This window comes from Amyelois transitella, chromosome 21 (assembly GCF_032362555.1).
Source record: "Amyelois transitella isolate CPQ chromosome 21, ilAmyTran1.1, whole genome shotgun sequence".
Taxonomy (NCBI): Eukaryota; Metazoa; Arthropoda; class Insecta; order Lepidoptera; family Pyralidae; genus Amyelois; species Amyelois transitella.
The window spans coordinates 5,798,480-5,825,807 of NC_083524.1; the positions used below are offsets into that span (position 1 = coordinate 5,798,480).

At 34.2% G+C, this 27,328-nt stretch overlaps 2 protein-coding genes and 1 long non-coding RNA gene across 5 annotated transcripts in view; 1 reads left to right on the forward strand and 2 right to left on the reverse strand.

Moving 5' to 3' along the window:
* The window catches only part of LOC132903040 (tRNA-cytidine(32) 2-sulfurtransferase-like), a 198,856-nt gene that overhangs the window by 12,454 nt on the left and 159,074 nt on the right, over positions 1–27,328 (reverse strand). The gene's annotated exons all lie outside the window — the stretch shown is intronic.
* Positions 1,892–3,144, reverse strand: LOC106135582 (uncharacterized). The gene is made up of 3 exons (XR_001228631.2): positions 3,035–3,144; positions 2,660–2,737; positions 1,892–2,002 (listed from the first exon to the last, which is right to left on the reverse strand). It is a non-coding gene; the product is annotated as an uncharacterized LOC106135582 (long non-coding RNA).
* On the forward strand, positions 11,376–27,302 carry LOC106135583 (protein mesh). 3 transcript variants are annotated; one of them, XM_013335933.2, is made up of 22 exons: positions 11,376–11,861; positions 14,697–14,935; positions 15,222–15,428; positions 15,588–15,746; positions 16,025–16,162; positions 16,440–16,608; positions 16,828–17,085; positions 17,322–17,661; positions 17,744–18,025; positions 18,138–18,270; positions 18,493–18,587; positions 18,956–19,074; positions 19,380–19,531; positions 19,924–20,032; positions 20,355–20,491; positions 20,807–20,936; positions 21,332–21,594; positions 22,878–22,982; positions 23,708–23,816; positions 24,108–24,992; positions 26,094–26,250; positions 26,528–27,302. In XM_013335933.2, exons 1-22 carry the CDS (start codon positions 11,477–11,479, stop codon positions 26,763–26,765), a joined length of 4,809 nt encoding a protein of 1,602 aa, XP_013191387.2. In that variant the 5' UTR covers positions 11,376–11,476; the 3' UTR covers positions 26,766–27,302. The 3 variants fall into 3 exon arrangements, with proteins under 3 accessions (XP_013191387.2, XP_013191386.2, XP_060806291.1); XM_013335932.2 differs by lacking the exon at positions 24,108–24,992; XM_060950308.1 differs by lacking the exons at positions 26,094–26,250; positions 26,528–27,302 and having other exon boundaries at positions 24,108–25,576.

Genomic DNA, 27,328 nt, shown 5'->3' on the forward strand with positions numbered 1-27,328 from the left:
TACAGTTGTATTATTTTCTATCACTTCATTTTGCAACCTTTTGAAGGCATTATAGGATCCTTTTGCTGGCTTTATGTTTTGCATTTATGTTCTCTATATTTTGGAACCTCCAAAGTCTGATCAGAAACAAAATCTAAAAGAAGGTAGTAACGGGAAATATTTTCTGTAAATATACCTTCTTATATTTGGCTAACTATATCTACATTTAAGTCAGCAAATCAATAAAATTAAGTTAAAGTAGGTTTCAGCCTCAAAAACTACCGCCTCCGAGGCTCCCGCACTTGCACTGCCATTTTTACTGTCACTGAGGTTATACATTGAAGGTTATGTGTATGATGAATTACGCCCTGTGGTGCTTGAGGAGATCATGGTCTTAAGGAATGCAAATGGGAACACGCCACGATGAAAGAGATCATGGTTATAATCTTTGTTTAGTTGTCTTTGAAGTGAATCCAGAAACAGGTATCATAGCAAGTGGAAAAATGAAGTATTTGCTTACCCTCCGGGAAAGAGGTGAATAACGTATTTTTTTTCATATTTGTGTTATAATTGAATTTTCCAAAAAAAAAATAATAATTTATACTGATAGGCCACGTAAAGCCAAACAGCTGAACGTGGCCTATCAGTCTTCGAAACTATTGGCTCTGGTTACCCCACAGGGGATATGGACGTGACTATATGTATGTATATTTGTATGTAATTTATGAGTAACTTCCATGCTGGCCTGGAAGCAAAGGAACAGCTGAAAGTTTCAGTTTTTTTGAAACTGGGCTCTGTCTGCCGCTGAGGTATCCCGTAAGGGATAAAGACGTGATTATATGTTTATGCAATTTATTGTGTGTTTAAAGCTTAGAAAAGATAACAGTTGTCATGTTGCAATATGACAGTTACTACTAGATACCTTTTTTAGCTGTTTTTTATCATTCAAATATATAAGAAAAACTACAAGATAATACATGAAAGATGGGTCTTAAGTAGTAAGTAAATAATCATCTCTAACTATTTTTCTTGTTCTCATGAAATGAATACTACCGAAGACTTGAATCTAAATATCAATAATAATTATAAATAGTATATTATTATATTTGGTAGATATATTTATCATTTTCAGTAGGTACATTTCATAGTTTGATCAACTTGATCTGTCTAAATTAGTCGGTTCTAAATATGCCTAACCAAAAATTCAAAGAGTATGTAAAGAAAGTACGTTATGAGAAGGCTTTGTTTGTAATATCTTTATTGCATAGAAATTTACACAGTAACAAGAAAATAGTTAGTAAGTACATAGTTATAAAATGAACAAATCACTTACAATGGCGGGTTGAATAGGCTTATTATAGGATTGATGATTACCTGAATGATAAAAACATCTTTGCACAGGAACCCTGTAAAGAATTGTAGTTTGATTTGAACCTAAATCAAAATTCATTACACTCTGTGCATAATTTAAAATTGACAATCCAATTTTTTTATTATTATTCACAACAATGAATCATTCTCTCGTCCACATTTCTATTCTAAGTTTGGATAGTTGTGAAGTTGACGTTGTTGAAGAAAATGCTGCAGTGCAGTTTGATATCGCTTCTTCTGCGCTGACGCTTTGGAAGCGGCAGAAAACTTAGTTTTAAGTAATTATAATTAATAATGACGTCAACCAAGGTTGTGAAACCAAAAGATATGACAATTATAAAGTGATGTTGAAGTGTCCCATAGGTAATAAAAGTTATGAATTAGAAAACCAGGCAATGATAATTTCTAATTGAAGGCTGAAATAATCATTGCTGTAACTACAATAACTTTAATTATTAGAAAAAATTCAATTGTATATACATATTTCATGAAATAAACAAATAAAATTTGGAGCACCAATATTTATTAATACTTCAAAAATGCATGATCTGATAAATGAAACTACACAATTTAACCATTTTACGCAGGCAGATCAGTATTCTTCATCCTCCTCCATCGTATTCGACTGAGGGATACGCCTAGCAGCATCCACCTGAAAACATAAAAAATGAATTAATTTCCTAATTAAAGATACAGTTAGAAGTAGTTAAATTAGTTATAGTTAAAAATTACTTAAAAATTCTCTTCGATACTATCAAATTAAGAGCAACATTATGTTGCCCATCACATTGTTGGTTCAAAAAAATAAAGTTATAGCTAAGTAAAGGAAAACTTTCATATGTGAAGCTGTCAAAAGAAATCTCCGATTTAGTATGAAAATGTTTGACCATCAGTTACGACGTCATATTCCCCGGCACCACTTGTAGGTGCAAGCTGTACACACCTTTAGGACTTTTAATATTTTGAATTTTGTAATCGTTTAATTAATATTGTGAAATTGACGTTGTTGAAGAAAATGCTGCAGTGCAGTTTGTTACCGCTTCTTCTGCACTGACGCCTTGGAAGCGGCAGTAAATTTAGTTTTCAAGTAATTTATTTGACGTCAACCAGTGTTGTTAAACCATACGTTCTGACAATTATTAAGCGATATAAAGTATCCTATAGTAATGAATAAAAATTTTGAATTTGAATTTTGAATTTGAAGTTCAATTCAATCCAATGTATGTCTTTTCGTCGTTATTTCGAGACGTTTTGGTATCTCGTCCCCGTAAACTAGACGTCATAATATATAATCAGTTATCATAATAACCTGGTTTACTAGAACAGTCGGAGCAATCCGCTTCAGCAGAACACTTGTCCTTGCAGTCAGCGGCATTCTTGCAGGTGTCTGGAAATTCAGTCACTTTATATTACATAATTATACTTAATTTCATAATAATAATATTTAATAGAATAATATTAGGTAATCTATATATGTTCCTCTCCAAGAAATCAGCGTTTTTATTTGTTATCGATATAGTCATTTGCGATGGGACAATTTTAGGAATTGCCCACTTCACTAAGAAAATGAACCTACAGATGAATTTCATAGAAAATCAAGCTTCTTTTGGAAAATATAAATATAAACCTTAATCATTGAAGCCAAAAAAAGTAAAAGGACGCCCAAAAATAATTAAACTCTTACCTTTGCAGGGTTCGCAACATGGCGCAGGCATTTTGTTTTCTCTTGATTAATTTGTCAAGTAATGTAAATAAAAACCAGATGTAAGACGTCAAAGTTAGTGCTGATATTGACTTGTTCAACACTGGAGTTAGCTTAAATACTACTATTTTTGTGACAAAAAGTCAAGTTGGAGGTGAACACAAGACCTTGATGTTTTTGCTCCATTCTGCTATATTGATTACTCCTTCTATCAAGAGTAACATATAGCATCATAAAAAGTATTTCAAGTCACTAACATCATCATCCTTCTATCGTTAGTCTCTATAGGGAAGACCCTATTGAGACCCTTTTCTCTAGAGAAGACCTCATGGTCCAACTATGATACAATCCTGACGATACGACTGAGCAACCTTGCAGGAGAAACTTTGAATATGCGTTCTGGCATCTCTAGAAGTAATAATGAAATAGAACTTACAAAAGGTCTAGAATTCAAATTAATCTGTTTCATTTGGACACCAATTTCTTCATTCAAGGAAATATACTTTTCTTTGCTAACACCTGTCACTATGTGAACACCATTGTGCCATCCAGCAGAATGTAGCCTATTACAGACTTTTTGCTCTGTCTACCCTGTAAGAGACAATCCTACAATCTTTTACCCATCGCAAACTCCAATAGCGAAACGAAGATTCAGTGTTATTTTTTGCAGCGCCTTACATTAGGTAACGGTATCAATCGGTTACGGCTTGTTACTCCAATAAAACCTTTTGTTGGCGAACCTTCAATGCTATTCAATGTCAGTTTTTCACACCCAATTGAAGATTAAAAGAAACTTCTTGATTTTGTGGTGCAGTTTATAGTTGCATTGTAGCTGTTGCAGATAGTAAACCATTATTTCACTACTTATTAATAATTGTAACTTTACTCATTTTAAATGAAGATGATGATTTATAAAGGAAGATCATGTAAGAAATCCAGATACATAACTTACTATATTATTTGTACTTGCAAAAGATGTGTTAAGATTAGTGTCATCTTTACACATCTTTTGCTTTTAGGTTTCGTCGGTGTATCTTATTTTCAGTATCAATTGATTTTTATAAGAAGAAGCAGTGGATTGGTCTAAACTATGTACACATATATCTTACAAGATACGTCAACATTTTTTCATTTCCATTCCCCACCCTTGGGGCTTAGACACATAAGAATTTTAGAATAAGAATCGACCCATGTACCAAGACCAGTTCAAAATTGAACTTTGATTTACTTACCTAATAAAATTAAAGGTTTTTATTTATTTCCTAATTTATTTTTTATGGTCAGATGTGGAATCCAGCACACCTTGGGCAGGGGGATGTACACCAGGTTGTGATTGCCACGACATTGACCTTGATAGTGAGTATAAACTATATATCAAGTAACGTACCGGATTCGTGGAGGGTACTTCTCATGTTTGTATCAGATACATTCTCTCCTAGGGAAAATCCGTTTGTCTATTACCATGATCCAAATTCAGTAATAACATGATGAGCGATTAATTTTTGACACCATTCATATACCTACTTACTTAAAATATTTTGTCAATAGATATATTTTTCTAAATTTGAATTGAAATTATAGATGTTGATAATATTTTCTTTTTTTTTTGCTTATATCATTAGATTATATTATTTTAAATGAATTTTGGTTCAGTATTCTTATTTATGTTTTACAATAATCTTCTACAGTAATATGAGTTGTTTTGCATCTACATTACGACGGATTGAGTTATTGCATATCATTGCAAGATTTTAATGGTACTTACTTACGTTACAAATTACGTTATCAATATTTACAGGTACATGCATGCAGTAAACAATGGAAAATCCGGAGAGATTAGTGGACTGAAACATAACTAATTTTAGGTGCATATCCAGTACAATAAAGCGTTGTTCAATAAACTATACCGACCTACTCAATATATGAGTTTTTTTATTGTTTTGTACATTTTACAGGTGAGCTCTTTAACACCGTTTTTATCGCAAATTTAACCTTTCGACAAATTTGGACTCTATATACCAAAAATGATGAAGGCAGTATATAATAATTTCGGATTTAAAATAAAAACCACACGTACACATGTACATATAACAATTTTAATAATTACATATATGTGTAACGTAAATATTTAAACAATATTTAAACAAACAATGTTAGAATTTAAAATTTTTATTTTATAAAATGACAATGAAAGAAGAAGATATAGCACATTTTTTATGTGTGAGGTGGTAACAGTAGGTTCCAAAAGACAAAACATCATCACCTTAGATTATACTATGCTATAGTTTCGGGCAAACAATAGTAATTCGTACAATAAGATGACATTAAAATGAGAACAAGTAGCAAAGCTTAAAACTTTGTTTTTTGGAAGTCTAGCAGAAATATACAACAGTCATGACAACGTTGTTTTCGTAACAATACAACTACTTCTTGGTAGCGGAGCAGACGTCAATTGGGGTACATAACCATACAACAAACAAATATACATATATTTTTAAGAGTGACTTGCAATATGACAATGACATTTTCGATGTAGACGCAGCTATTTCTTGATGGTGGATCAAACGCTAGCTGGCATTACTAAAAATTTATAGAAACATTTGCATTTATAACAAAATGAAATGATAGCGATGTTTTGGTAGATACAGCAGCTACGAAGACTTCGAAAAAAAAAGTTAATCTTTTTGAGAAGTCTTGCAATCACTAAAATTAAGATGAAATGACAATGATGATTTCGATGTAGACGCAGCTACTTCTTGGTGGCTGCGCAGGCGTCTCCCGCGCCGGAGCACGCGGACCTCTTGGACGCGCAGTTGCACGTCTTGTCGCACTTGCACGACTGACAGCACTGCGAGGCTGTGCACTTGCAGTCTATAAATGAAATTAAAAAAACAACAAATATGATTAATTGTTTTGACAGTTTAATAGTATGAAGTCCCTTCCAGAAATTTATCTCTTGACCAGTTGACAGCAAAATGGCTCTCATTCATTTCTACTCGGTCAGAAACAAACGCTCTTACAGCTAAAAAATTGTACAATGAAGGTGTCTAACACACTTTGTTATTTTAGTACTAAAGTTTGATGATCTTCTTGTATTATGATTTCCTTTTATGTTTTAATTCACTGCGTGTTTAGAAACTCAATATCCTCGCAAATTGCTACTCCATTTGAAAATTAGGTAGGTATGTTTAATGATTTCACCTTGTTGTGTGAAGAATTAAACAACATACATCACGAACGCCTTTTAAAAATTCTTTTGTTAAAATTTCACAATACTTACCTACATCTCAAAATGTATAAATATGAAAATTTAATGAATGGATGTTTTTATTAATATTCAAAATTTTTATTATTATAGTTTACGATATAGATTTTACAAAGAACTGATTTTATTAAACCTTTTGTAAAAAATATTTTCTGTAATTTTCAAAAAAAGTATTGTTTTTTTCAAATTTCCCTTATAAATGTCTAATTAAAACCTTTACGAAATTTCATCGAAATTCAATTGCTCTGGCGTCACTTACCTCCGTTGCAACCTCCACACGGCATCTTGAGTTACTCTTGAAATAATCTTATTGCAACAGAAGTGCACTGCACGGATGCAACTGTACTATTGCTTGTAATGGAATAACACAGAAGCGTTTGTTTATAACGTCCATTGTTATAACATACTTGAAACTGTTTGCGCGTTCGGATATGTGGTCGGCGTCGGACAATAAACTCAGCATTTTAATTTTACTTTAGAATTCGTCAAAACGTTTGAAATGTAAAATACCTTTTTTCTATTGATTTCTTGATGTTTGACTGTTTTCCACGATTTTTTGTCGTACAGTTCTCGACACTTCAGAATAGGACCACTTTGATGTTGTAAGAGCCGACTAGGGGAAGCGCTTATAATCTTGGGATGTTGTTGGCGATGGTCTATACTATACGAGTAGAGACAGGTTGTCTCTACTTGAATCTCAAATGCATCAGTGGACTATACAGCTGAAGGTGGCCTTTTAGTATTTTCAAGATTGTTGGCTCAGTCTATCCCGCTAGGATACAGAGGTGATTGATTATATTAATATTGAAATAATTTGCATGCATTTATGAATCATTAATGCATGCAAATTATTTTTGCATGCATTAATGAATCATTAATTAGATTTTATGTTATTAATATAACATAAAATTTTTAGCATCATTAATTAAAAAAAGAATAAAAATCTAAAATATACAACAGTAAATAATCGGATATTTGGTTAGAATATCCGAAAAACCCTAGTCTTACTATTATCAATAAGTACACAAAACTATTACTAATGACGCTAATAAAGGAGAAGAAAGTCGGTTACAAAAACAAATGATAATACATCGCTTTTATTCTCAGAGGAGTCAGAAAGCTTCAGGAACATACAGGGTAATGAATATGATGTAAACGATAATTTTCAAACAACAATTAAGATTTCTAATACAATTGGTAATAATGGAGCCGTGTGCGACTGTTTTGCACTCGTCCTAAACACTCATTGGGTAATTGACAACAAAATACATAAGTAGTTATACAATGGAAATGTTTCAATGAACAACAAGCTGTTCATCACTGTTTTGCCTGCGTTAGGAAGCCGAAGCGGCCGTCGAACTGTTGACAAAACTTTCACACAAAACAAAATATAGCACATACATAATACTATTTGTATTTCTAATAATGTTTTTATGGCGAAAAAAATAATCACTGTTAATTTTGAACTCGGTTATCATATATTTATTATACCGTATACCTATAATACAATACAATAACTATTGCATCACAATAAATTATACCTAGTGGGAGAAGTAGAAGTAGCAAGAGATTAATAAATAATAAACAAATCAATTGGAATCCCAGAACCTCTTACTAACCACTACGCCTGATGATTAACGCATTAAAATAAAACAATTTCACAACTGTATGCAATTCAAGTTATTTTTGACCCAAAAAGGTTAACCCATAATATAAATGTATATTAACAAATTACTCGCAAAAAATAGTTGAAAGATTACTCTTCACCAGGTGATCAGAATGACCTAGGTACCTATGTCTAGATGGGAAACAATCTGAAATGTTTCATGAATGTTTCATGCTATACATCCGGCATGTTACTCATAATAGACTTCTAGTAGGAAGTACCTGGCTCACTGAAAAACAAATGTTAATGTGATTCACGTGAAAATTCACAATTCTGATAGATAACGCAGCCGGTCGATATAACCGAGTATTATCTACAACGATAATGATGATAGCGATAAGTTTCAAAGCAGTATCGAGGATTCTATTTGTATATATTCTATTTGAGAATTCATGATTATAAAATTAAATTTAATTCCTAAAGCTGGAGTTAGAGATGAAAGGAGAATCGATTGAAGAAGGGTTATACATTATAAACTTAGAAGTTGAATTGTTAAAATGTAACAATTTTCATCTAAGTCTTTATCTAAGGGGCAAACTAGGTCAAGATATTTTTTTTCAAATGCCATTGATGCAATTGTATCTAGTTATTTCTATTGGCATCTACAATGTTTGTTTTTTTGTGACATGACTACACTTACTAACAAATTCTTTAAAATTTCTATGTAGACCTATCCAGAAAAATCTTCCGATTTTTAAGTCCATTGGAAGACTTCATTTTGAATTGTTCCGAGCCAGAAGAGAAAAAGGAACAACTACTACCTATTTTTTTTAAAGAGAATCTTGAAATTAACCTTGATTTTAATCTAAATGAGTAAAAAAGACTGAACCTGAGATTGAATCTTAAATTTGTGTAATGCAGTTGCAGTTATTTAACGAACGATAATCTTCAACAAAACACCATTTTTGTATTTTGTGTTGGCCTTTTTCTTGGGAATTAATAATACAGGCTAGACCTGTATTATTAATTCCCTCTCACTCTTTGTTCCCAGTTTAATATCATTGTCTTAAAAATATTTTATTTGTTAATCAAGTTCTTTTTTAACGAGTGTGGCAGTCTATATTGTTTGACATAAACTGAGCATTTACCTTTTTTTAAAGTGACAGATTGTACCAAGACATTTGTACAAGTTAATACATCGCCTGGTAAAAAGAAAATGATAGAATGTTTGGCGCATAAAGTTTGTATCCTGCAAACATTTCTGTTTATCATTATTAAAACATTTTAAATTTAATTAATCTAATAACACTTTGTGAATATCATGTCAACCATAAGTAATGGTGACGTCATGTTCGTTGGTATTCAAAATTTTAATAATAATTCTGTAATTCTTTGGTTGACATCACGCCATGAGCTCTTCTAATTGTTTTGTATAAATAACAAAATCATTTTCTAGATTAATACTAACAACTATATCATGAATTGCTGGATTTTAATTGTTCTCTGAAATAATTGACTGAGTCATAAAGAGACAAGAAATATGCCATTCCGTCAATATATTATAATACTACATTCAACGCTTAGTTGATATTCGAAGCGTACTTGCTCAAAAAGTGTAAACCAAGAATACCATCTGCTATAATAGGTATGTTATCAAACACGTACAGTTTGTGATTGAATTGAATAATAGTGTACTAAAATGTTCCAAATTTAATTGAACTAATCCTATTAAACGAATCCACCTATACCATTGATATGATTTCATTCTTGAATCTGGACTGTCCTTTGATTAAGAACTTCTTTATTTTAATTAAAACATCGTAACATTTTATTGGTTATCCATCACTTAATATTTAAAAAAGTAAAATGAAAAAATGTAAAATAAATATAAATGCATACCATTTTCATTCTCGAAAGAAGTGCGTTCCGATAGTAATAACATTCTATACCTATATGGTCATCGCTAAGTCAACATAAAACTGATGAAGATTAGTTTCGCCTGAGTAACCGAAACCGACGACCTTGCATGAAGAGAGTTATGAACGTGGATGATGCGAATGAAGTATACAGGGATAGTGGTAAGAAGAAAGATGTGGTCTCTGCCTACCCCTGCGGTAATAATATAATATGTTGTAGCAATACTAACATTATTCTCTAATATGCGAATTTTATTGTTCAAGACGTATATTAATAATTAAAACGCAATTTAAACGCAAATACAACGCTTTTTTCAATTTCTTTACAATTTTCTCATAAATATTTTAATTTTTATATGACTCACGAATACACGAAGTTTCCAATTTAGGGGTCAGCGGTCCTCACGTAGTGTGGTAGTTAGTGGTAGGGGTAATTTTCCCTTTCACTACACATGAGAGTCTGGGTCTCTATCGCCACTATTTTGTATCTCAGAATACTGGACTGAACTTCTTCATTAATATTTTTCCATGCCACTTACGGAACATCTGATACAGATAGCCCAACAGTTGCCAGCAGGTCAAGTTTTTCGAATTGACTTTTATTCCATCTAAATACATACATATAATCACGTCCCTTGCGGGGTAGACAGAGCCAACAGTCTTGAAAAGACTGATGAGCCACGTTCAGCTGTTTGGCTTAATGCTAGAATTTCCACCTCAGAAGATTAGTCGCATATTGAATATATAATAATCTTAGGACTAAAGTAATTACCACACTACAGACTGTTTTTTAGCTGTTGGTTTTAACACGGTGAAAAATATTTGGATAAGCTTGGGAAACCAAACTGCCTTGTGAGTTTTGTAAGTACTTTTCTCTTGGGCCACGACAACCTCAAGAAGAGAGATCCCACGATCACTTAATCTCTTCTTATTCTCTGGCGATACAATTCCGTCTGACCCGTGACCCCAACATTCGAGTAAATATTGTTTGGTTCTCCATCCCTTTCCCATGGATGTCGTATTATGTGATTAAGAAATAGGCTAATAAATTCTTTCTTCTCTAGGGCGATGGGCTAGCAACCTTTCACTATTTGAATTTCAATTCAATCTTTAAACAATATGAAGCTGAACGCGGCCTCTCAGGCTTTTATGTGACTGTTGGCTCATGCCTCGATCAGGATAAAGTCGTTATTACTACTTATTTAAAATGGGCGAGACTTTCCTGACTTGAAAAGTTAAGAAAACAGGCGAAAAGTCAAGGTTACCAATTAGATGAAAGTCGATGGTTTTAACTGTATGTTGCCAGGTGACCGAAATTTTATACTTTATTCAATACTTACTCATTGGGAGCTAAACTCGCTTAAGCTGCATTTAAATGTGTAAGAAGTAATAATAATATCTAGCCAAAAACATAAGTAAAACGTTGAAATAATAACCTACGTAAATAGGGCTACGTGGATTAGGACAAAGAATTTGGCGCACCTATGTACCTTTTTGCTATCTTATCAGATATTCACCAGATAACGCCATATGAACTAGTACACAATGTACTGACACTTCAGTCTGTGCCTACACCACTATAGCACCTGTTGTTCGCAAAAAAAAGATAAGAGAATATGTGACCAGGAGGAGGTAGAATGGGGTTCAAAGTTAAGTTAGTTTTAGTGGTTCTTTTAGCTTTAAGTGTTAGTGTTAAAGGACAAGATGTGGTCGAAACAGAAGACATAAAAACTGTGAGTGAAGTAGATAATAAAATAGATGATGAAGCTGAAGTTATTTCGGATCCACTAGTAGAAGATGCGATATTATCTGAACCAACGGAACCTACCGTCCAAATAAAGGATGTATTACCTGATCTCCCAGTTCTAGAAGTGAGGAGTGGGAAATACCAGTTACTGGAGGATACAATAGCTGGATCAGCTTTGGAACCTATTGCGGGTTCCATTGATGCTAATATAGGGGAAAGTGAAAGACAGCTTTTGTTGGACCCGACGTCTACAGCTACTACCAACAATGAATATGGTGAGTAATTATGATATTTTCGTTTTCAATAAAAAATAATTATCCTCATTAAAAAAGTCAAAAGAGACTTAGACAGTAGACATCATACTTATCAAGAATTGGATTAAAGAAATGAGACGAAGTTCAGTGCTCTACATACAAACCTGTCGATCACAAAAGTTCAATCCCCTGCAAAAGTAAATATTAGAATATGTTGACATATTTCTGCGATAAAATTGCATCATTATACACACACCTTCATGAAATAGTTGACTTGAAACCACCGGGGTCTGAGTCATACAGGGATGACTCATTGTGTGAATTACTAAGAAGAGTAAATATAATTAAACGTATTATCTAGATTGAAAATAGGTACAAAAAACTGGGCATCGTTAGGATCTCCTTGAAAACTTGAAATCCAAAAATCTTTTTGTGTTAAGCAGCATTTTCTTTTTTTCTTAGAATAACATTTGCAAATTTTTTTTTATAAACTCAAACCATTGCCCGACCAGCCTCAACGCAATCATCACCCAAAATTGTGACACCTTGATCCGCACAAAATTTGGGTTACATTTTTGTACATAAAGTTGACACCGTATCACAATTTAGTAATCAATGATAAGGGCCACGCCTAAGCGCCAATAAACCGACTAATTACAATGGCTTACGAGGAGAAGACTGTTACATACATGAATATAATATTTTATGTTAATGATGAAGACGACTCTTGTTCTCCAATTTGTCTAAATATTTATATCTATATATTTATATAATTAGTTTTTCGTCTAGGGTAACTCATAATTTTATCCCCCTTGTAGAAGTCTGTTGAACAAAACTGATTACTGTTGACTGACTGGTAATATGCAAATACCTAATTTTCATTAAAAAAAAGACCGAAGGAAAAGAAAAATAATACGGCTTTGGCAAAATTTTTAAGTACGAATTATGTAGGAGTGGTCCTCACTATGTGCCCATGGATAATTTTGGTCACTCTCCAGTTAAATGTGTTATTTATGATGAACAAAATTAATAGAGTTCTGTGAAGAAGAATTGATAAAACATTCATATTTGACCTGAGTTACTTGCCTGTTGAATTTTTAATTTCATCAACATAACTTTTAAATTTAGCAGGTTATTCATATACTGCACCAATTAACCGCAGATAAGGGCTAAGTACCTAGCTCTTATCATATGATAACCATACCAAAATTGCTTCGAAGTGTAACGAATAATTTTATGGTATGTACTTAGGTAACTTTAATTCAGGTGAAGGTTTTTGTTTTAGGTTCTGATCTGTATTATTTCTTTTATACAGCGCAAAAAGATTTTATGTTTTACCTAATTATGTCAACAAATGTAAAAAAAAAGTTTGTGACATCATTATTATTACATACCGCGAAATTTAATATCTTTGAGTGTAGGTTAAACAACTTTATAAAATTTTTCAGATAATGAAAATAAAACTATTCTTAACAGCAACAAAATATTAAATTCTACTTATTATTAATCATAGCAATGAAGGTATTAAGTACCTGTTCAAGGAATCTGGTGTTAATCATAACATTATCTAAACTAAACAAGTGAATGATAAACATGTAGGCAACGTAGTACGAACCTTAGTGGTAACAGGCAAATATTTACTATCTGCCATTCAGTAAAATAAAGTTTGTTGAGTTTTTATGAACACAACACAAGCATGTTAATGTTCTTAGGCAAATTAATGTCATATAACACTACACTTTAACTAAATAACAAAGCTACTAAATTAAGAGAAAGATCGTGAGGAAACCTCCATTCCATTCAGGCAATTACACTACTGGTACTGGATCCAAATCAGGTCCCGACCCTGCAAAGATTGCGGAGGACAGACGAGATGGTAGTAGCATTGTGTATAATCCTGACTCATTCAGTCCAGGACATCGTCATAGGCGTGCCTGGGCTCCTCTATTGGAAGAAGAATGTAACCAGGACCAACGCCAGGATAAAGAAGATTATTATTCTTTAACCGTGATTACATAAAATATTTCTTATGTATGGTTTTAGATAGGAATTAATGAAAATTGCATATGAAGACGTCTATGAACACATTCATCGATCCAAAATATCCGATTATTAGTAATCATCATTAATTTTTATCTGTCTCCTAATTCAGAAAATACTACAATGTAACCGAACAACATTCAAAGATCCAGAACTTAACTCTTTTCAGTAATCATTCCCCCAACTCTATCAACGTTCTCTATCTTCTTCTATTGTCATTTAATTAGTTTTCCTTGTATCCTTACCAACTGAATTTTCCTACAACTTTGGGATAACCTTATAACTATCAATCAAATGAAACAAAGAGGCTTTGCGAGGTGTTTGTGCCTGACATCACCTCTACTAGGAATTATGCCGGCTGTCCGATATGCTACCGATATCTTATCATCTTGTTTGTTTTATCATCGATCACGTCGATATAAACGGTTTTAGCTTCAGTTTTATGTCTTTTTGTTTTTCTTCAAATTAAATTTAGTTATCGCAATAGTAAAAAATTTGAACCGGTAAATGGGTCAGCATGGAAGGTTTAAGAAATTAAATTAGAAAACATATCAAAATCCTTCTAAAACAGTTAAGCCAATTATTAACTTCATTTAAAAATATACTGTTAACACACGACACGCCACACTTTCCACTATTGCTTTAACACAATCTTTCATTATAAAATATCCAGATGGCATTCATTCTGAACCGTTGGATTAAAAATAGCTCCTAATTTTTGAGTTTTTATTCAGTTGAATGAATTGCATCTTAGTACTTAGAATTTCTTTTCGCTGTAAAATATAAGCACCTTTTTAAAAGTTTAATGTATTACAGCACACATCGACGGCAGAGTCCTTCCCGCCACTACCTATCAGAACAATGGACAGCCCTATGTCATCACGAGTGCTAGGCTCACCCAGATCAGGTCCAACTTCTTGTACTGGTTCTACGACCAAGGCGGCACCGACAACCTGGGAGACTATCAGAGAGACATCCATACTTCCACACCACAAATTCATAAGAACTTCAACTTCCAGCTGCCTTTCTTTGGGTTCAGATTCAATTACACTCGGGTAAGTAATAAATATCAAGCGGAATTCATCAAGTAGTTCATGCAGATATCCAAATAGCAAAGCTTAATTTACTTTTGAGTTTGAAGACTGTTTTATGTAGGACTTTAAGATTTATATTTAAGGGCGAGTAATTATCTCGAAGTAAATTCATTGTCCATCTATGTGTAAGGAAAAGATCAAAAGCATGCTTTGCTACTCTTAGTAAATGTATGATAAAATTGTCTTTTTCTGAAGTATAATCAAGAATGACGACAGTACAAATGTTAATAGAAAAATCTTTTTTCAGGTCTCCATGAATGGTTACATCTACTTCAGCGACCCTCCCGATCACTACACGTACCCGCTTTCTTTCCCTGTCCGGGACTGGCCCAATATGAACGATCCTTCATTCATTGGCATCTTCTTCAGCAAGTGCCGCATTGGCAGCATGAGACCTGAGGACCCCGACCAGAGGCGTCCTGGTGTTTACTTCAGAATGGACAGAGATTTGCAGGTAAAAAAATTAATCGATCAATACCACTTGAATTAATCGATTTTGTAAGGGCAGTGGGAATGGACTTGCGATCGACATGATCATAAAAAAAAGACATTGTAAAGCCTGCATTTCCTGACGGTTCTCATAGGATTGAAGTAATTTAATTCCACGTTTCAGACCAGAACTGATCAACTTGGAGTAGAGATGCGGGAGCGATTGACTTGGGATATCAGACAAGGCGTCATCGGCTCTGAAACATTTTTCCCGAAGCACGCAGTCACCATCACTTGGAAGAATATGTCGTTTGCTGGTGGTATCGATAACTCGCTCTATGTGGTAAGAAAAAATAACAAATACTTTTTGTTACCTTAGTCCTTTTATTTTTTTATCTATATATATCATTAAAAGCAAATTATTTTGTCTAGATAAATAGATCCGACAACTGTTAAACATGTCTTTAGTGATATATTCTCTCTTTAAAACACACTCATATAATTCTCAGTGAATATTTTTTACTGATTTCATATTTACAAGCCTTTCTTTCCAATAACAAAGAAAAGTTCAGCCAGCAATTTGATTTTAGTTATTTTAGTGACATTTCATTGATTTTTTAGACCAACACCTTCCAAATGGTACTGGCTACAGACGAAGTGTTCACATACGCGATATTCAACTACTTGGAGATCAACTGGAGTTCACACACCGAAGCTGGAGGAGACACCACCACTGGAGAAGGAGGTGTTCCTGCTTACGTAAGTTTCTGCTAAATTAGACTTAAATTATAAAAGGAAACTTAAGCTAGGTAGTGTCAATGCTTATAATCAGTGAATGTCAAAAGTAATTTCCAATTCTTTCCTCAGATTTTAGTCTCGGGTTTAGATCTCTAAGAATACCTCAAAAATTTTGATTTAGAAATTCGTAAATTATTACTCAATTAGAATTAGAAATTCGTCAATTATTTAAAAAAAAGGTCAGATAATAGTTACAAGTTTGAGTTACACAAAAACTTATCAAAAATCACAATTTCAGATTGGTTTCAATGCTGGTAATGGCACTCAAAGTTACGAATACAAGCCATACTCTCAAGCATCGGTGCTGCGAGACCTGACTGGAAGGGGTTGGGCCAACGGCTTTCCTGGTCGTCATATCTTCAGGATAGACGAAAAGATACTGATGGGCACCTGTAATAAAGATATTGGTAAGACTTTACTAGCTATTCATGATCTCTTAAATACTTTGTCTTTAAGCTCTAAATTTCGAATAGGAAAGCAAACGTTATGATAAATAAATAAATATGCGGCTCCTGTTACCTGAAAGCTAAAGTAATGTCCTAACTAACAAAAACCCCAATCGCTAAAATTTTTAATCGAAACTGTTTTTTATTTCGCGAAATATATTGCATGAATGCGATTTTCAGATGGTGCAAACCTTCCTCTAATGTTCGCTCCTGAGAGTGGTAACATGTTAGGAGGAACTATCGTTAACATCACTGGTCCATGCTTTAATCTTAACGACAGAATCACCTGTCGTTTTGATACTGAATCAGTCATTGGAGCTGTGGTTGATGTGAACAGAGCCATTTGTGTCCAGCCCCGGTTCTACCACAATGGATATGCAAGATTTGAGGTGGCCATTAATAATGAACCCTTCAAGTGGAAGGGGAAATTCTTTGTCGGTAAGTTTGATAGGTGTAATAAATAAGTTGCCATTAAGACTGGCTAAATTATGATAATTCCAATTTATCGAAATAATTTAACCTATGACTGCCGAGAAAACATATTATTGAAGGCCAAGTTATCTTAGGTTGCTGCGTCACTCTTACTTAGTTATTTCATTGAACTAGATGATTTTATCCACCGGCCTGTAGAAGAATGTCATATTTTTTTACTAACACTTAACTGAAAATTGCAGAAACACCTGGCACAGCTACTGAAAGAATCTTCTTCCCTGACAACGCAATTCATCAGCCTTACCCACCTGAGATCAAAATAACATGGAACCATGCTAACTTGACGACCAACCAAAACGCCCAACTAAGAATCAGCTTATGGGGTTACAAAGAAGTAACGATCAGACCACAACTGGAGTACATTGATATGATAGAGGCTGCAGTAGCAAATACTGGGGAATATGTGATTAATCCACAAAACTTCAGAAATAGGGAAAACATTATGCATAATGATATGCAGTTTGGTTTTCTGCAAATCAATCTCACCACGCCTGAGGAGTACATGGGCGTATCAATATCACCGTAAGCAAACTTTATCTGATGATCTTAACTTTAACAATGAAGTCCCTGAAAATCACATCTGATTGTCATCTTCCTTTCACAGAGTGCTTTGGAGTCGTCCAATTCCCCTGGGATGGTACTTCGCTCCTCAATGGGAGCGGCTTCATGGCAACCGCTGGCCACAGACTATGTGCAACAATTGGCTAAGAACCGATCGGTTCTTGAAGAATTTCGCTTCGCAGATCCCGATATGCCCTTGTACTCTTGAGCACGCGCTCTTGGATAAAGGACGATTCCTGCCTGATCCTGCTTGCGATAAAGACACAAATCCCACGTGCAGATATCATTGGGGAAGTGTGCATTGTGTACGCAGCAGTGGACCAAGGTAACATACATACATAAAAGTCTGAAATATTTACATGATACTTGAACCTTGTGATTTTGTTGTTTTTGCCATGCCAATGTTTGATAGATTTACAATAACGTTCAATTTGCAGTGCGGAAGGTTCTGGACAGCAATGCTGCTATGACAAGAACGGCTTCCTCATGATGTCCTATGATCAAATGTGGGGCTCCAGGCCACACAGATCCCACGATTTTGGTTTCACTCCCTACAACGAAGCTAACAAAGTGAGTGCTTTATAAATTTTTAATTTATTTTCAACCAGTGTGTCTTTATTTTTTTTTCTCATGATGGTTTTCTTCTGAGATAAGGGGAATATTTATGTCTGTAGATTTTATTTCTACTTAGAACTTTATTTGTCCTTTATACCCTTACCCCAGGTTACAATATATTAATTTCCTTAAAATCTCTAAGGTAAAAAAATAATAATTTCAATTTTTACTTAACAGGTGCCATCGTTGTCTCATTGGTTCCACGACATGATTCCCTTCTACCAGTGCTGCTCATGGCAAGAAGAACAGGCTGTTGGTTGTGAAACCTTCAGGTAGGTCTCCATTATAACGTCTTTCCATATTTTGAAAAACATTTACACCATCTTTAGTATAGGAGAAGTAGGTATTTTATATCCTAAATTCATGATATTTTCTATTGATTACGTATGGTTAGTAAAACCATACGTGATCAATAGATAGTAAACCTATATAGGTAGTAAACCTATAACGGTTTGGATTGCTATTGGTTAAGACGTAAGTATATTTATAAAAAGTACTTAAGTAAAAACTTAAATTTTGCAGAGCACGAAGGTGTTTGCTTGCACTAGTTCGAAACGTTCATCAACAAATACAATTATTTTATATCTATGTACACCATCTTCTGTAACATATGTATTTATAATTGATGTCGTCGTTTCAGATTCGAGCGTCGTCCGTCGCAGGATTGTGTCGCGTACCAGTCTCCTGGAGTGGCCGGTATATTCGGGGACCCCCACATCGTCACCTTCGATGACTTGCAATACACTTTCAATGGAAAAGGTAGAGGTTCATTTTAATCGTAATTGTATGAGAAATGTTTGTCGAGAAGCTTGCAAAATGCGTTATCTAAGGCAGGTACTAAGTTTTTTTTGGCATTATTACTTTCCATTAGTTAGGTTAGTTTAGGTTAGGTAATTTTTATTTGTAAGGCGTACGTAACTTGAATGAAACTATATGATAGTAAAATGTTATTTAATTGCATGCATGTGATCATTAAAATTCAGACAAAGAAATAATTAGTATTCCAAATCCACGATTACAAAATGATTTGTTGGGGCAACTGCTTAACAATAGGAACTTTTCAGGTGAATACGTACTGGTCAGAGTAGACCATCCTCAACTGAAGCTGGACGTCCAGGGTCGATTCGAACAGGTCCCCAGAAACATCTATGGCCCAGTGAATGCAACACACATCACGTCCGTGGTAGCTGCTTCCAACAACTCAGTTCCTATAGAGGTAATTAAAATAATCATATTTAATCTCTTTAAAATTTAAAGATTTATCCTACTTACTTTCGAATCTAAATTTAGATGTGATAAAAAGGCACGGCAAGAGAATGCACTAGAAAAGGTGTGTCTAGTGCGGTGGTAAATAACAGAACAAATTAGAAGAAGAACTGTGCCGATCCTACGTGAAAATTGGAAAAAGATGGCAGACATCAAGAAGTAATAAATGAAAACAACTGGATGTGTAGTTGTGACCACCTTATGGTGTAAGTTTATATGGAGTAGTAGACATATTTCTCTGTTAAATTCACCATTCAATCATCACTCCAATTACCTGATGGTACATAAAACTTACTTGTGTTAAAAATTAAGGTTAACTCGCTAATAATGCTTTTTATACAGGTTCGCCTCCGACCTCAGCATGCGCAGTGGCGATACAGACTGGATGTGTTTGCTGATAATAAGAGAATTTACTTCGATCGGTCCGCACTCCGAGTACAATACTTCCCAGGTAAATGAACAGTCAAGTGTTAAATATATATCGATATAATATACATTTCAGTGTTGGCTGTAACACTAATAATGATTCTATCACTTATATGTATGACATTATCCCTAAAGGTTCTATTGTTCATGACTGTTTTCCTCAAACGCAACTCGTCAACTATTAAGCTTATTTATATTTTATGGTAGATTTTTTCTGTTTACAAGAAACAAAATAATATTTCTTAAAATTATTGTAACTAATGATGACATAGTAATCGGATTTCTATGATTGATATAATATTGCACCCCATCCTGTAAGATATTAATTTCTATGGTCGTTCATTCAGGTGTGACGGTCTACCAGCCCCTTTACGTGCTGAACCAGTCGGAGATAGTGATCATGTTCTCCTCTGGAGCCGGTGTGGAGGTCGTGGAGAACAAGGGCTTCATGTCTGCCAGGGTCTACCTACCCTGGACTTATATGGTAAGTTTGGGATAAGGCTTTTTGCACACTGCTTTTTTCACCTGAATTGTTCTTTTATACTGTTTGTAATTTTTTTATTAAAAGGAATTTTATTATTTCCTTCTATATAAGTACAGCAGAATACCAAAGCTTAGGGAGGGATCTCTGTGAACTTTTCTGTTCACAAGAATCTTTCCAATTTAAGCTATCTCATTTTACAAAAACCAAAGCTCAGGTTTTTTTTAAACTAGTTCATTGAATCACTTTTTTAAAGAGCTAAAAATATATCATCATTTACACACACGGTAATTTTAGCAATAAATACTTCTTCTACAGAATCAAACGAGAGGACTGTTTGGTAATTGGTCGTTGGATATGAACGATGACTTCACTAGACCAGACGGCACCAGGGTGGCGGTCGACCTAAATAACTTCCAATCAGCTCATCGAGACTTTGCTCAGTATTGTAAGTATTAATAGCTATTTAAGTATTTTTTATTTCAAAAACGGTGTATCCTCAACTATTATTCAAAACCAGAGCTTAAAAATAATATTGTTTACATAATATTGGCCGACTCAGCTGATTCTAAATGAGCTTGTTTATTTATAGTGGCTAAGTTGAAAGACTTTAATTGCTACATCACCACAGCTTTCTATGTTGTTCACCCCTTATGTAATGTGTACAGTTATAAAGTGACTACTTTATCGACACAAAATACGTCTGTATGACGATAGACAGAACAACTAAGTCTGTGTAGTTTCTCTATTGTTTTATTACGACTTTTGTTTTTTTTTTTCAAAGGTCGCTTCACTTGCCTCTTACTTATTAATAAAAAATTTATGATTAATTATTTAAAACAGGGCAACTATCAGACCGAGAGCAGAAAGATATAGGTGTGGCGCTGTTCACAAGAGAGTACGGACGATCAGCCGCCTACTACAACGACAACCAGTTTATCCCGAATTATATACGAGAACCAGCCGACTTCTTGCCTGTCAACAGAACTCACGATGTGAATCGAGCTTTAGAGCTGTGCCAGGACTCATATCAATGCCGATACGATTACGGAATGACCCTCAACCGGGATATGGCAGAGTTCACGAAGAATTATTTGTCTTCGATTGTAAGTAATAAAATTTTATTTTAATATCTTGCGTGTTGCCATTTACACCCACAAGCTTTGGTGTCTGGGATCAGCTGTAAAATTTTCTGAGAATTAAGATAAATTTATGCATCCTGGTCGTTATCCTGGTGATAGGCCGTCTGATGTTCATAGTGTTATCAACGTCAATGAAAGTAAGGCGGTACCTCAATCTGATGACTCTTTGATAACAAAATACGATGAACCGCTGACTTAGGAATAAAAACTGTTGGATAAAAATAGTATATCTTATGGTGAGATACAAAACACTGATTAATTTGATTAATCTTGAACCACTGATGATTTATAAATCAAGCAGATTAATTAGGGCATTAGTAGGTAAGTCTGTAATATGTCGTGTTTATATGACTCATGGTCTTGAGTTGTCATAATTACGTATAACCCGTTACTCATATTTTCTCACGGCCTTTGACTGATGTCAACAACTCTACGTTGAACATAAAAAATATGATTTTTAACGTGGTGCAAATAAACACTTAGTATATGTACGAGTATAAACATAAGTCACATGAATTGTGCTTGTTTTAATTTATCGATGATTACCGATTATTCAAATTAAAAGTTAAGTTCTTCTTTGATAAGATTAATTTCATCTGGACCCGGGCCCTTGTGGGGCAAACACAGAATACTTACCGTTCCAATAAATATATACCCTACTCATGTTTTATTCAGTTAGAGACTAAGAAAGAAAAATAGTTTTTTTTATACTAAAGTAAATGTGCTATTTCTTTAGACTTACACTTAACCATTTTTTTACCTTAATGACTAAGATGGCGTGTGCATCTCGGATGCGAGCTGTCGCTTGTCCATTGTTCTTTTAATTATAATGCATCATCCAAGGTCCATGGGTCCTGCTTACAGGTTTATACGCAGTCGGTCACCAACTGTCATTTTTATATCGTGTCTCAACTTATAAATATATTTTTATGTGATCTAAAACCTAACAACAATATATAGAAATAAAAGAACAAGTAGGTCTTATAAATGACTAAATTTTCTTTGCAATACTTATTGTAGGTACACTACATGTTCCTACTATTGATAAATATATGTGATTGTTTAACAATTATTATTTATTACATGGCGTCACATCCAGAATTAATGTGAAGGTCAATATTAAATCTGTGTGTAGTCGTATTGATCTAAATTCAGTACGTCTTTCTTACTCCCCGTTGACGATTTAAAGATAAATTATTTATAACGTCAGTTTTATTAATTCGGTTTATATCATTTGCTCTTCGTAGACTAACATCAAAGAACAAAACGCACGTCGAGTAATCAGCTGTGGCGTCCTAGAAACTCCAAGATTTGGTCGAAAGAGTAATTTCTTCTTCACACCTGGTACTAGGGTAAGTTAATACTGCAATCTCTGTCATTTTATCTTATTATCAGTCAACTGTTTACTTAATCTATGGTTAAGTAGTGACAGTACTTATGCTCCAAATAATACTTTACTATGAAAATTACCTATTTGTCATACCTAGTTATTACCGGCTTATGTAATCTACATCACAAACTTCAAAAGAAAAAAGATTGGTTGTGATTAAAAAACTCTATTAGTTTGGTTTCTTCATGAATTTCTAAAATCTTTGCAAGGGTATCAAGTTATCCATTTATAAATCAAAGATACCTACGATTGATTGCTCAACTTTGGTGAAACTTCATCCTACTAATATTATAAATGCGAAAGTTTGTATGTATGGATGTTTGTTACTCTTTCACGCAAAAACTACTGAACCGATTACGATAAAATTTGATATATAGGTAGCTGAAGACCCAGAATAACATAATAGGGTACTTTTTATCCCGGAGTTCCCGCGGGATTGATAGGATTTCCATGCGGACGAAGTCGCGGGCGGCCTCTTGTCAAAAATAAATATATATATTACGTTTTTATGAAAACCTTTAAAATAAGTATTTACTTAACAAATAATTATTTTACATCGCAAAATATGGTACAACGTCTATAGGTATATTTACCATTTATGTTTCCTCTTTGCGATAGGCACAAATGCGTCTTTATTTAATTAGTATTTAAAGAGGAATTGTGTATATTTCCTTCCATTATTTCCAGGTTAACTTCGAATGTAATCAAGACTTCATCTTGATCGGCGACAAAAGAAGGACATGTGAGGACAACGGTAGATGGAACCTGCCCGACTATGGTTACACGGAGTGCTTACGTAAGTACATCAAATTATTCTACTGCATTTAGAGCGTAGAGTGTAGCGCCAAGCTGGATATTTCTCTCCAATAATTAATAAACTTAAGTGTCTGAGCTGAAACCAACATTTTTAACATGAACTGATTTTACATACAGTTTGAATAACAAATATGATATATCGAGCGTATTTTTTTGTTGTAATGTTAACGTTTTCACCGCGATTATTGTTACACAATTTTCCTTATTGATAGTATATCGTACCAACATAGATTTTTCGATTGCAATCTAAAATATAACTTTCAACACCCAGGTAATCAAGAATACTCGCAACGTGCACTGTTCCTAACTTGGGGCGTCATAATCGCAGTTATTCTACCATTAGGCCTATTGATCTGCCTGCTTTGGTTCTGGTGCTGGTACAAGCCGAGATCCGAAGGCAAAGAAGGATTCCACATAAGCGACATACCGCGATCTAAATCAGCATCTAGACTTAATCTTAGAACAGCTTCAATGGGAAATATAACAGATCCTATGAACTCGTCCACTTTACGTAGTAATTCTGACATCAAACCAAAAATACCCGACACTCCTCCAACGGAAGCCACTCCTATGACGCAATCAGGTTTAACTAGATCCGCTCCGCCTCCACCTGTGGACCCTCAGGATGGAGACAGTTCAGGATTAGGTTACACAGATTCCAACAAAAGTGATTCTGGAAAATCTTCCCTAGGCAAAAAGCGACGAGCTTACGACAAAACTTACAGAACTCACGAACCAATAAGGAACGCACCTAACTCAGAGTTTCCCGAAAAACCTTTTGACTTATCGGAAGAAGACTTGTTATCTCTGACTACACCGTCTGATACTGAATCCAACCAAGGTTCCACTTTGACCCGACCCGCAAAGGATATCGAATACATAAGTAAACCTCGTCAAACAGGCCGTAGAGCACTGCCAAGTGATTCTGGTTATTCAACCAAAGAATCAGAGGATCCTTATTCTCCTAAATACGGGGGACAGTATAGTCCTGTGCCCTCTGCTCACTCTCCCACATATTCTGAGATTTACTCGCCTCCACTTAGTCCAACGTCTGATATTAGTCCGAGGAGTACCTACAATAACCCAGGCCTGCCTGACCCTCCAAAGAGCGCCCCTGCTCATGAAATAAAGACGTTCACTTTGCCTCCACAGCGAGGTAAATCAGTAGAGACGCTAATCGACCCACCGGTTACTGAAGTACCAACATTCAGTAGCAAATCAACTATGGTGTAAAAGTAGTTCCATTTGTTGATTTACTAAACCACCAAAAAGATTTGAGATTAGATAATTTTTAAAATATTGAAAGTATTATAAGTACAAATATTGATAACCGTCAGATTTTGGAGGACGTTTTGAGATAAGTACATTTTTAGGTATTGAGATTTTTTTTTCGATGACATCATTTTCGTTTCGACTAATTAGTCTATGACTATGGAACTCGATGTCTAGTAATCTCTGATTCTAGAACTTATAACTAATAATTACGACAGACTGGATTAGACTAGACTTAGATTTGACTAGAAACACTGCCCTTAAAATGACAAATATGGAGTACAGGGCCAAAAGAAGAAAATCTTTATTTTACTTAATAATTCAATGCACAAAATGTAGACACTTAGATGTTGCACGAAATTAATATATTTAAATGTTTTATATTTCCCGTTGATGTTGAATGTTGTTTGTAGTTTATTTATGTTGTGTAATGTTATAAAATTTAATAAAACAACTTCTATTAAGGAATCGAATATCGCAGGGAGAGGAAATTTCTGTTCCTATCGGTAGAATAACTACGTTATGTATTTTTCGCTAATATTGATAAGAAAGCAAGGAATACTGGCCCACGATCAGGTGGAATAGAAATTTTCTCTGCCATGTGATGCGTTTTTTTTTATCTCTTTATCTCCCCCGGTTATTGCTTGCTTTCTTATCTTGTGCACACATTAGATGTAGACCGTTCAAACAGGTGAGTAATTTTTTTATTTGTTCATAGATTACTGATAGTATATTTGGGTCAATGTATACGGGTTAAAATTGCGAGTGTTCAAATAGAAAATTACGCAAAATAGAAGAGCACTTAATAAGTATTTTAATGAATATAGGACACATTTGTTATTTTTATTTATTTATTTTATCGTAATAATATTAATTAGGTATGTTCGCTCAAGACAATAAAAAGCCACAAAATAGACCCTGCATAATTGTATATTTGCAAAATTCTGAACAATTCTTACCCGCTGCCCACTATATTTATCTTCAGGTAAGCAAGAATACTCTTCGCGAACCCTAGGCGCTACCTGGGGCATCATCAGCGCTGTGATGGTCCCGATCATTGTGTTCCTCATCTGTGTCGGCTGGAGGATCCTCAAGAGAAGGAAGGCTGAAGAGAAAGAGTATGATGACTTGATGACTGTCAAGTGAGTAATTTTCATATAACCAATTGTAAGTTACCTGTATTAAAAAAGTTTATGCAAACCATACATACAACATACACCAAGATTGGGATAGAAACACAAAATAGGATTTTCAGTTTTATGCGACTATATAGAGGTATGTTAACGGATTACATATCTTTTAACGTAATTTTTTTTTCGGTATACGATTTGTAATCCTAATTACAACCCGACCGAGACAGCTAGATACCATTTTTAGCAATTAACTCTTTAATAAATTAAAACCCTGATCACATTACAGGCGGATCGATCCAGACGAGTCAGTCCGAATAAATTCGGACGACGACAGTCTTCCGTACAAGAAGGATATCCCCGAAGATAGTCCCGAACCGGAGCCTGAACCAACAGACCCCGTGAGAGTGGTGGAAGACATCGGAATACCTTATGACCCCTCGTATGACCCTCCGCCGCCGCCAGCGCCGCCTATGCAAGACCAAGCCCGCGCGAGGCACTGGTCGGGAGAAACTGAAATAAATTAGAATTTAACATTAACTTAGTCAATAAACATTAATTAATTAATAAACATAAATTAAGAATTATTATATACGGATGACGTGTCGCTCTAGTTTTGGTTTATTTAATTTTTTTACAATATTTTTGTTTGCTATTATTTTGTTTAGGTATACCGAATTGACATTTAGGTAGGTACTTTATTTAATTAGTGTGTATTATTCATAATATTTTCGGCTAAGAAATTTGAGAAATAAACTGTAAAGTAATCACATTTTTACTACTTAAGAGTATAGATATAGTTTTGCAATTGCAAGAGTAGAGAAATTGAGTTGATAATATTTTTTATGACAACACGCAATGCAAGCCTTATTTGTTCGACTAATATAGATAAGAATGTAATTTTATATAGGTAAGTAATATCCGTACTTACTTGCATGCGTACGCTATTAGATTAAATATTAAAGGATATTTTTATACATAACCTACTTTTTTTCGAAGTCTGTTAATAATGAATTTTGTTATCCCACCATGTTTTAGTCATTAAATTCTTACTGATTATGATATTTTTTATTTTATTTAAAGAGTTATA

Excerpts from the sequence above, each read along its gene's own strand:
- LOC106135583 (XM_013335933.2), top strand. The coding sequence starts at position 11,477 with ATGGGGTTCAAAGTTAAGTTAGTTTTAGTGGTTCTTTTAGCTTTAAGT. Across the intron at positions 16,163-16,439 it reads AAGGAGGTGTTCCTGCTTAC|ATTGGTTTCAATGCTGGTAA; the intron begins GTAAGTTTCTGC and ends TCACAATTTCAG. Across the intron at positions 23,817-24,107 it reads TGGTTACACGGAGTGCTTAC|GTAATCAAGAATACTCGCAA; the intron begins GTAAGTACATCA and ends TTCAACACCCAG.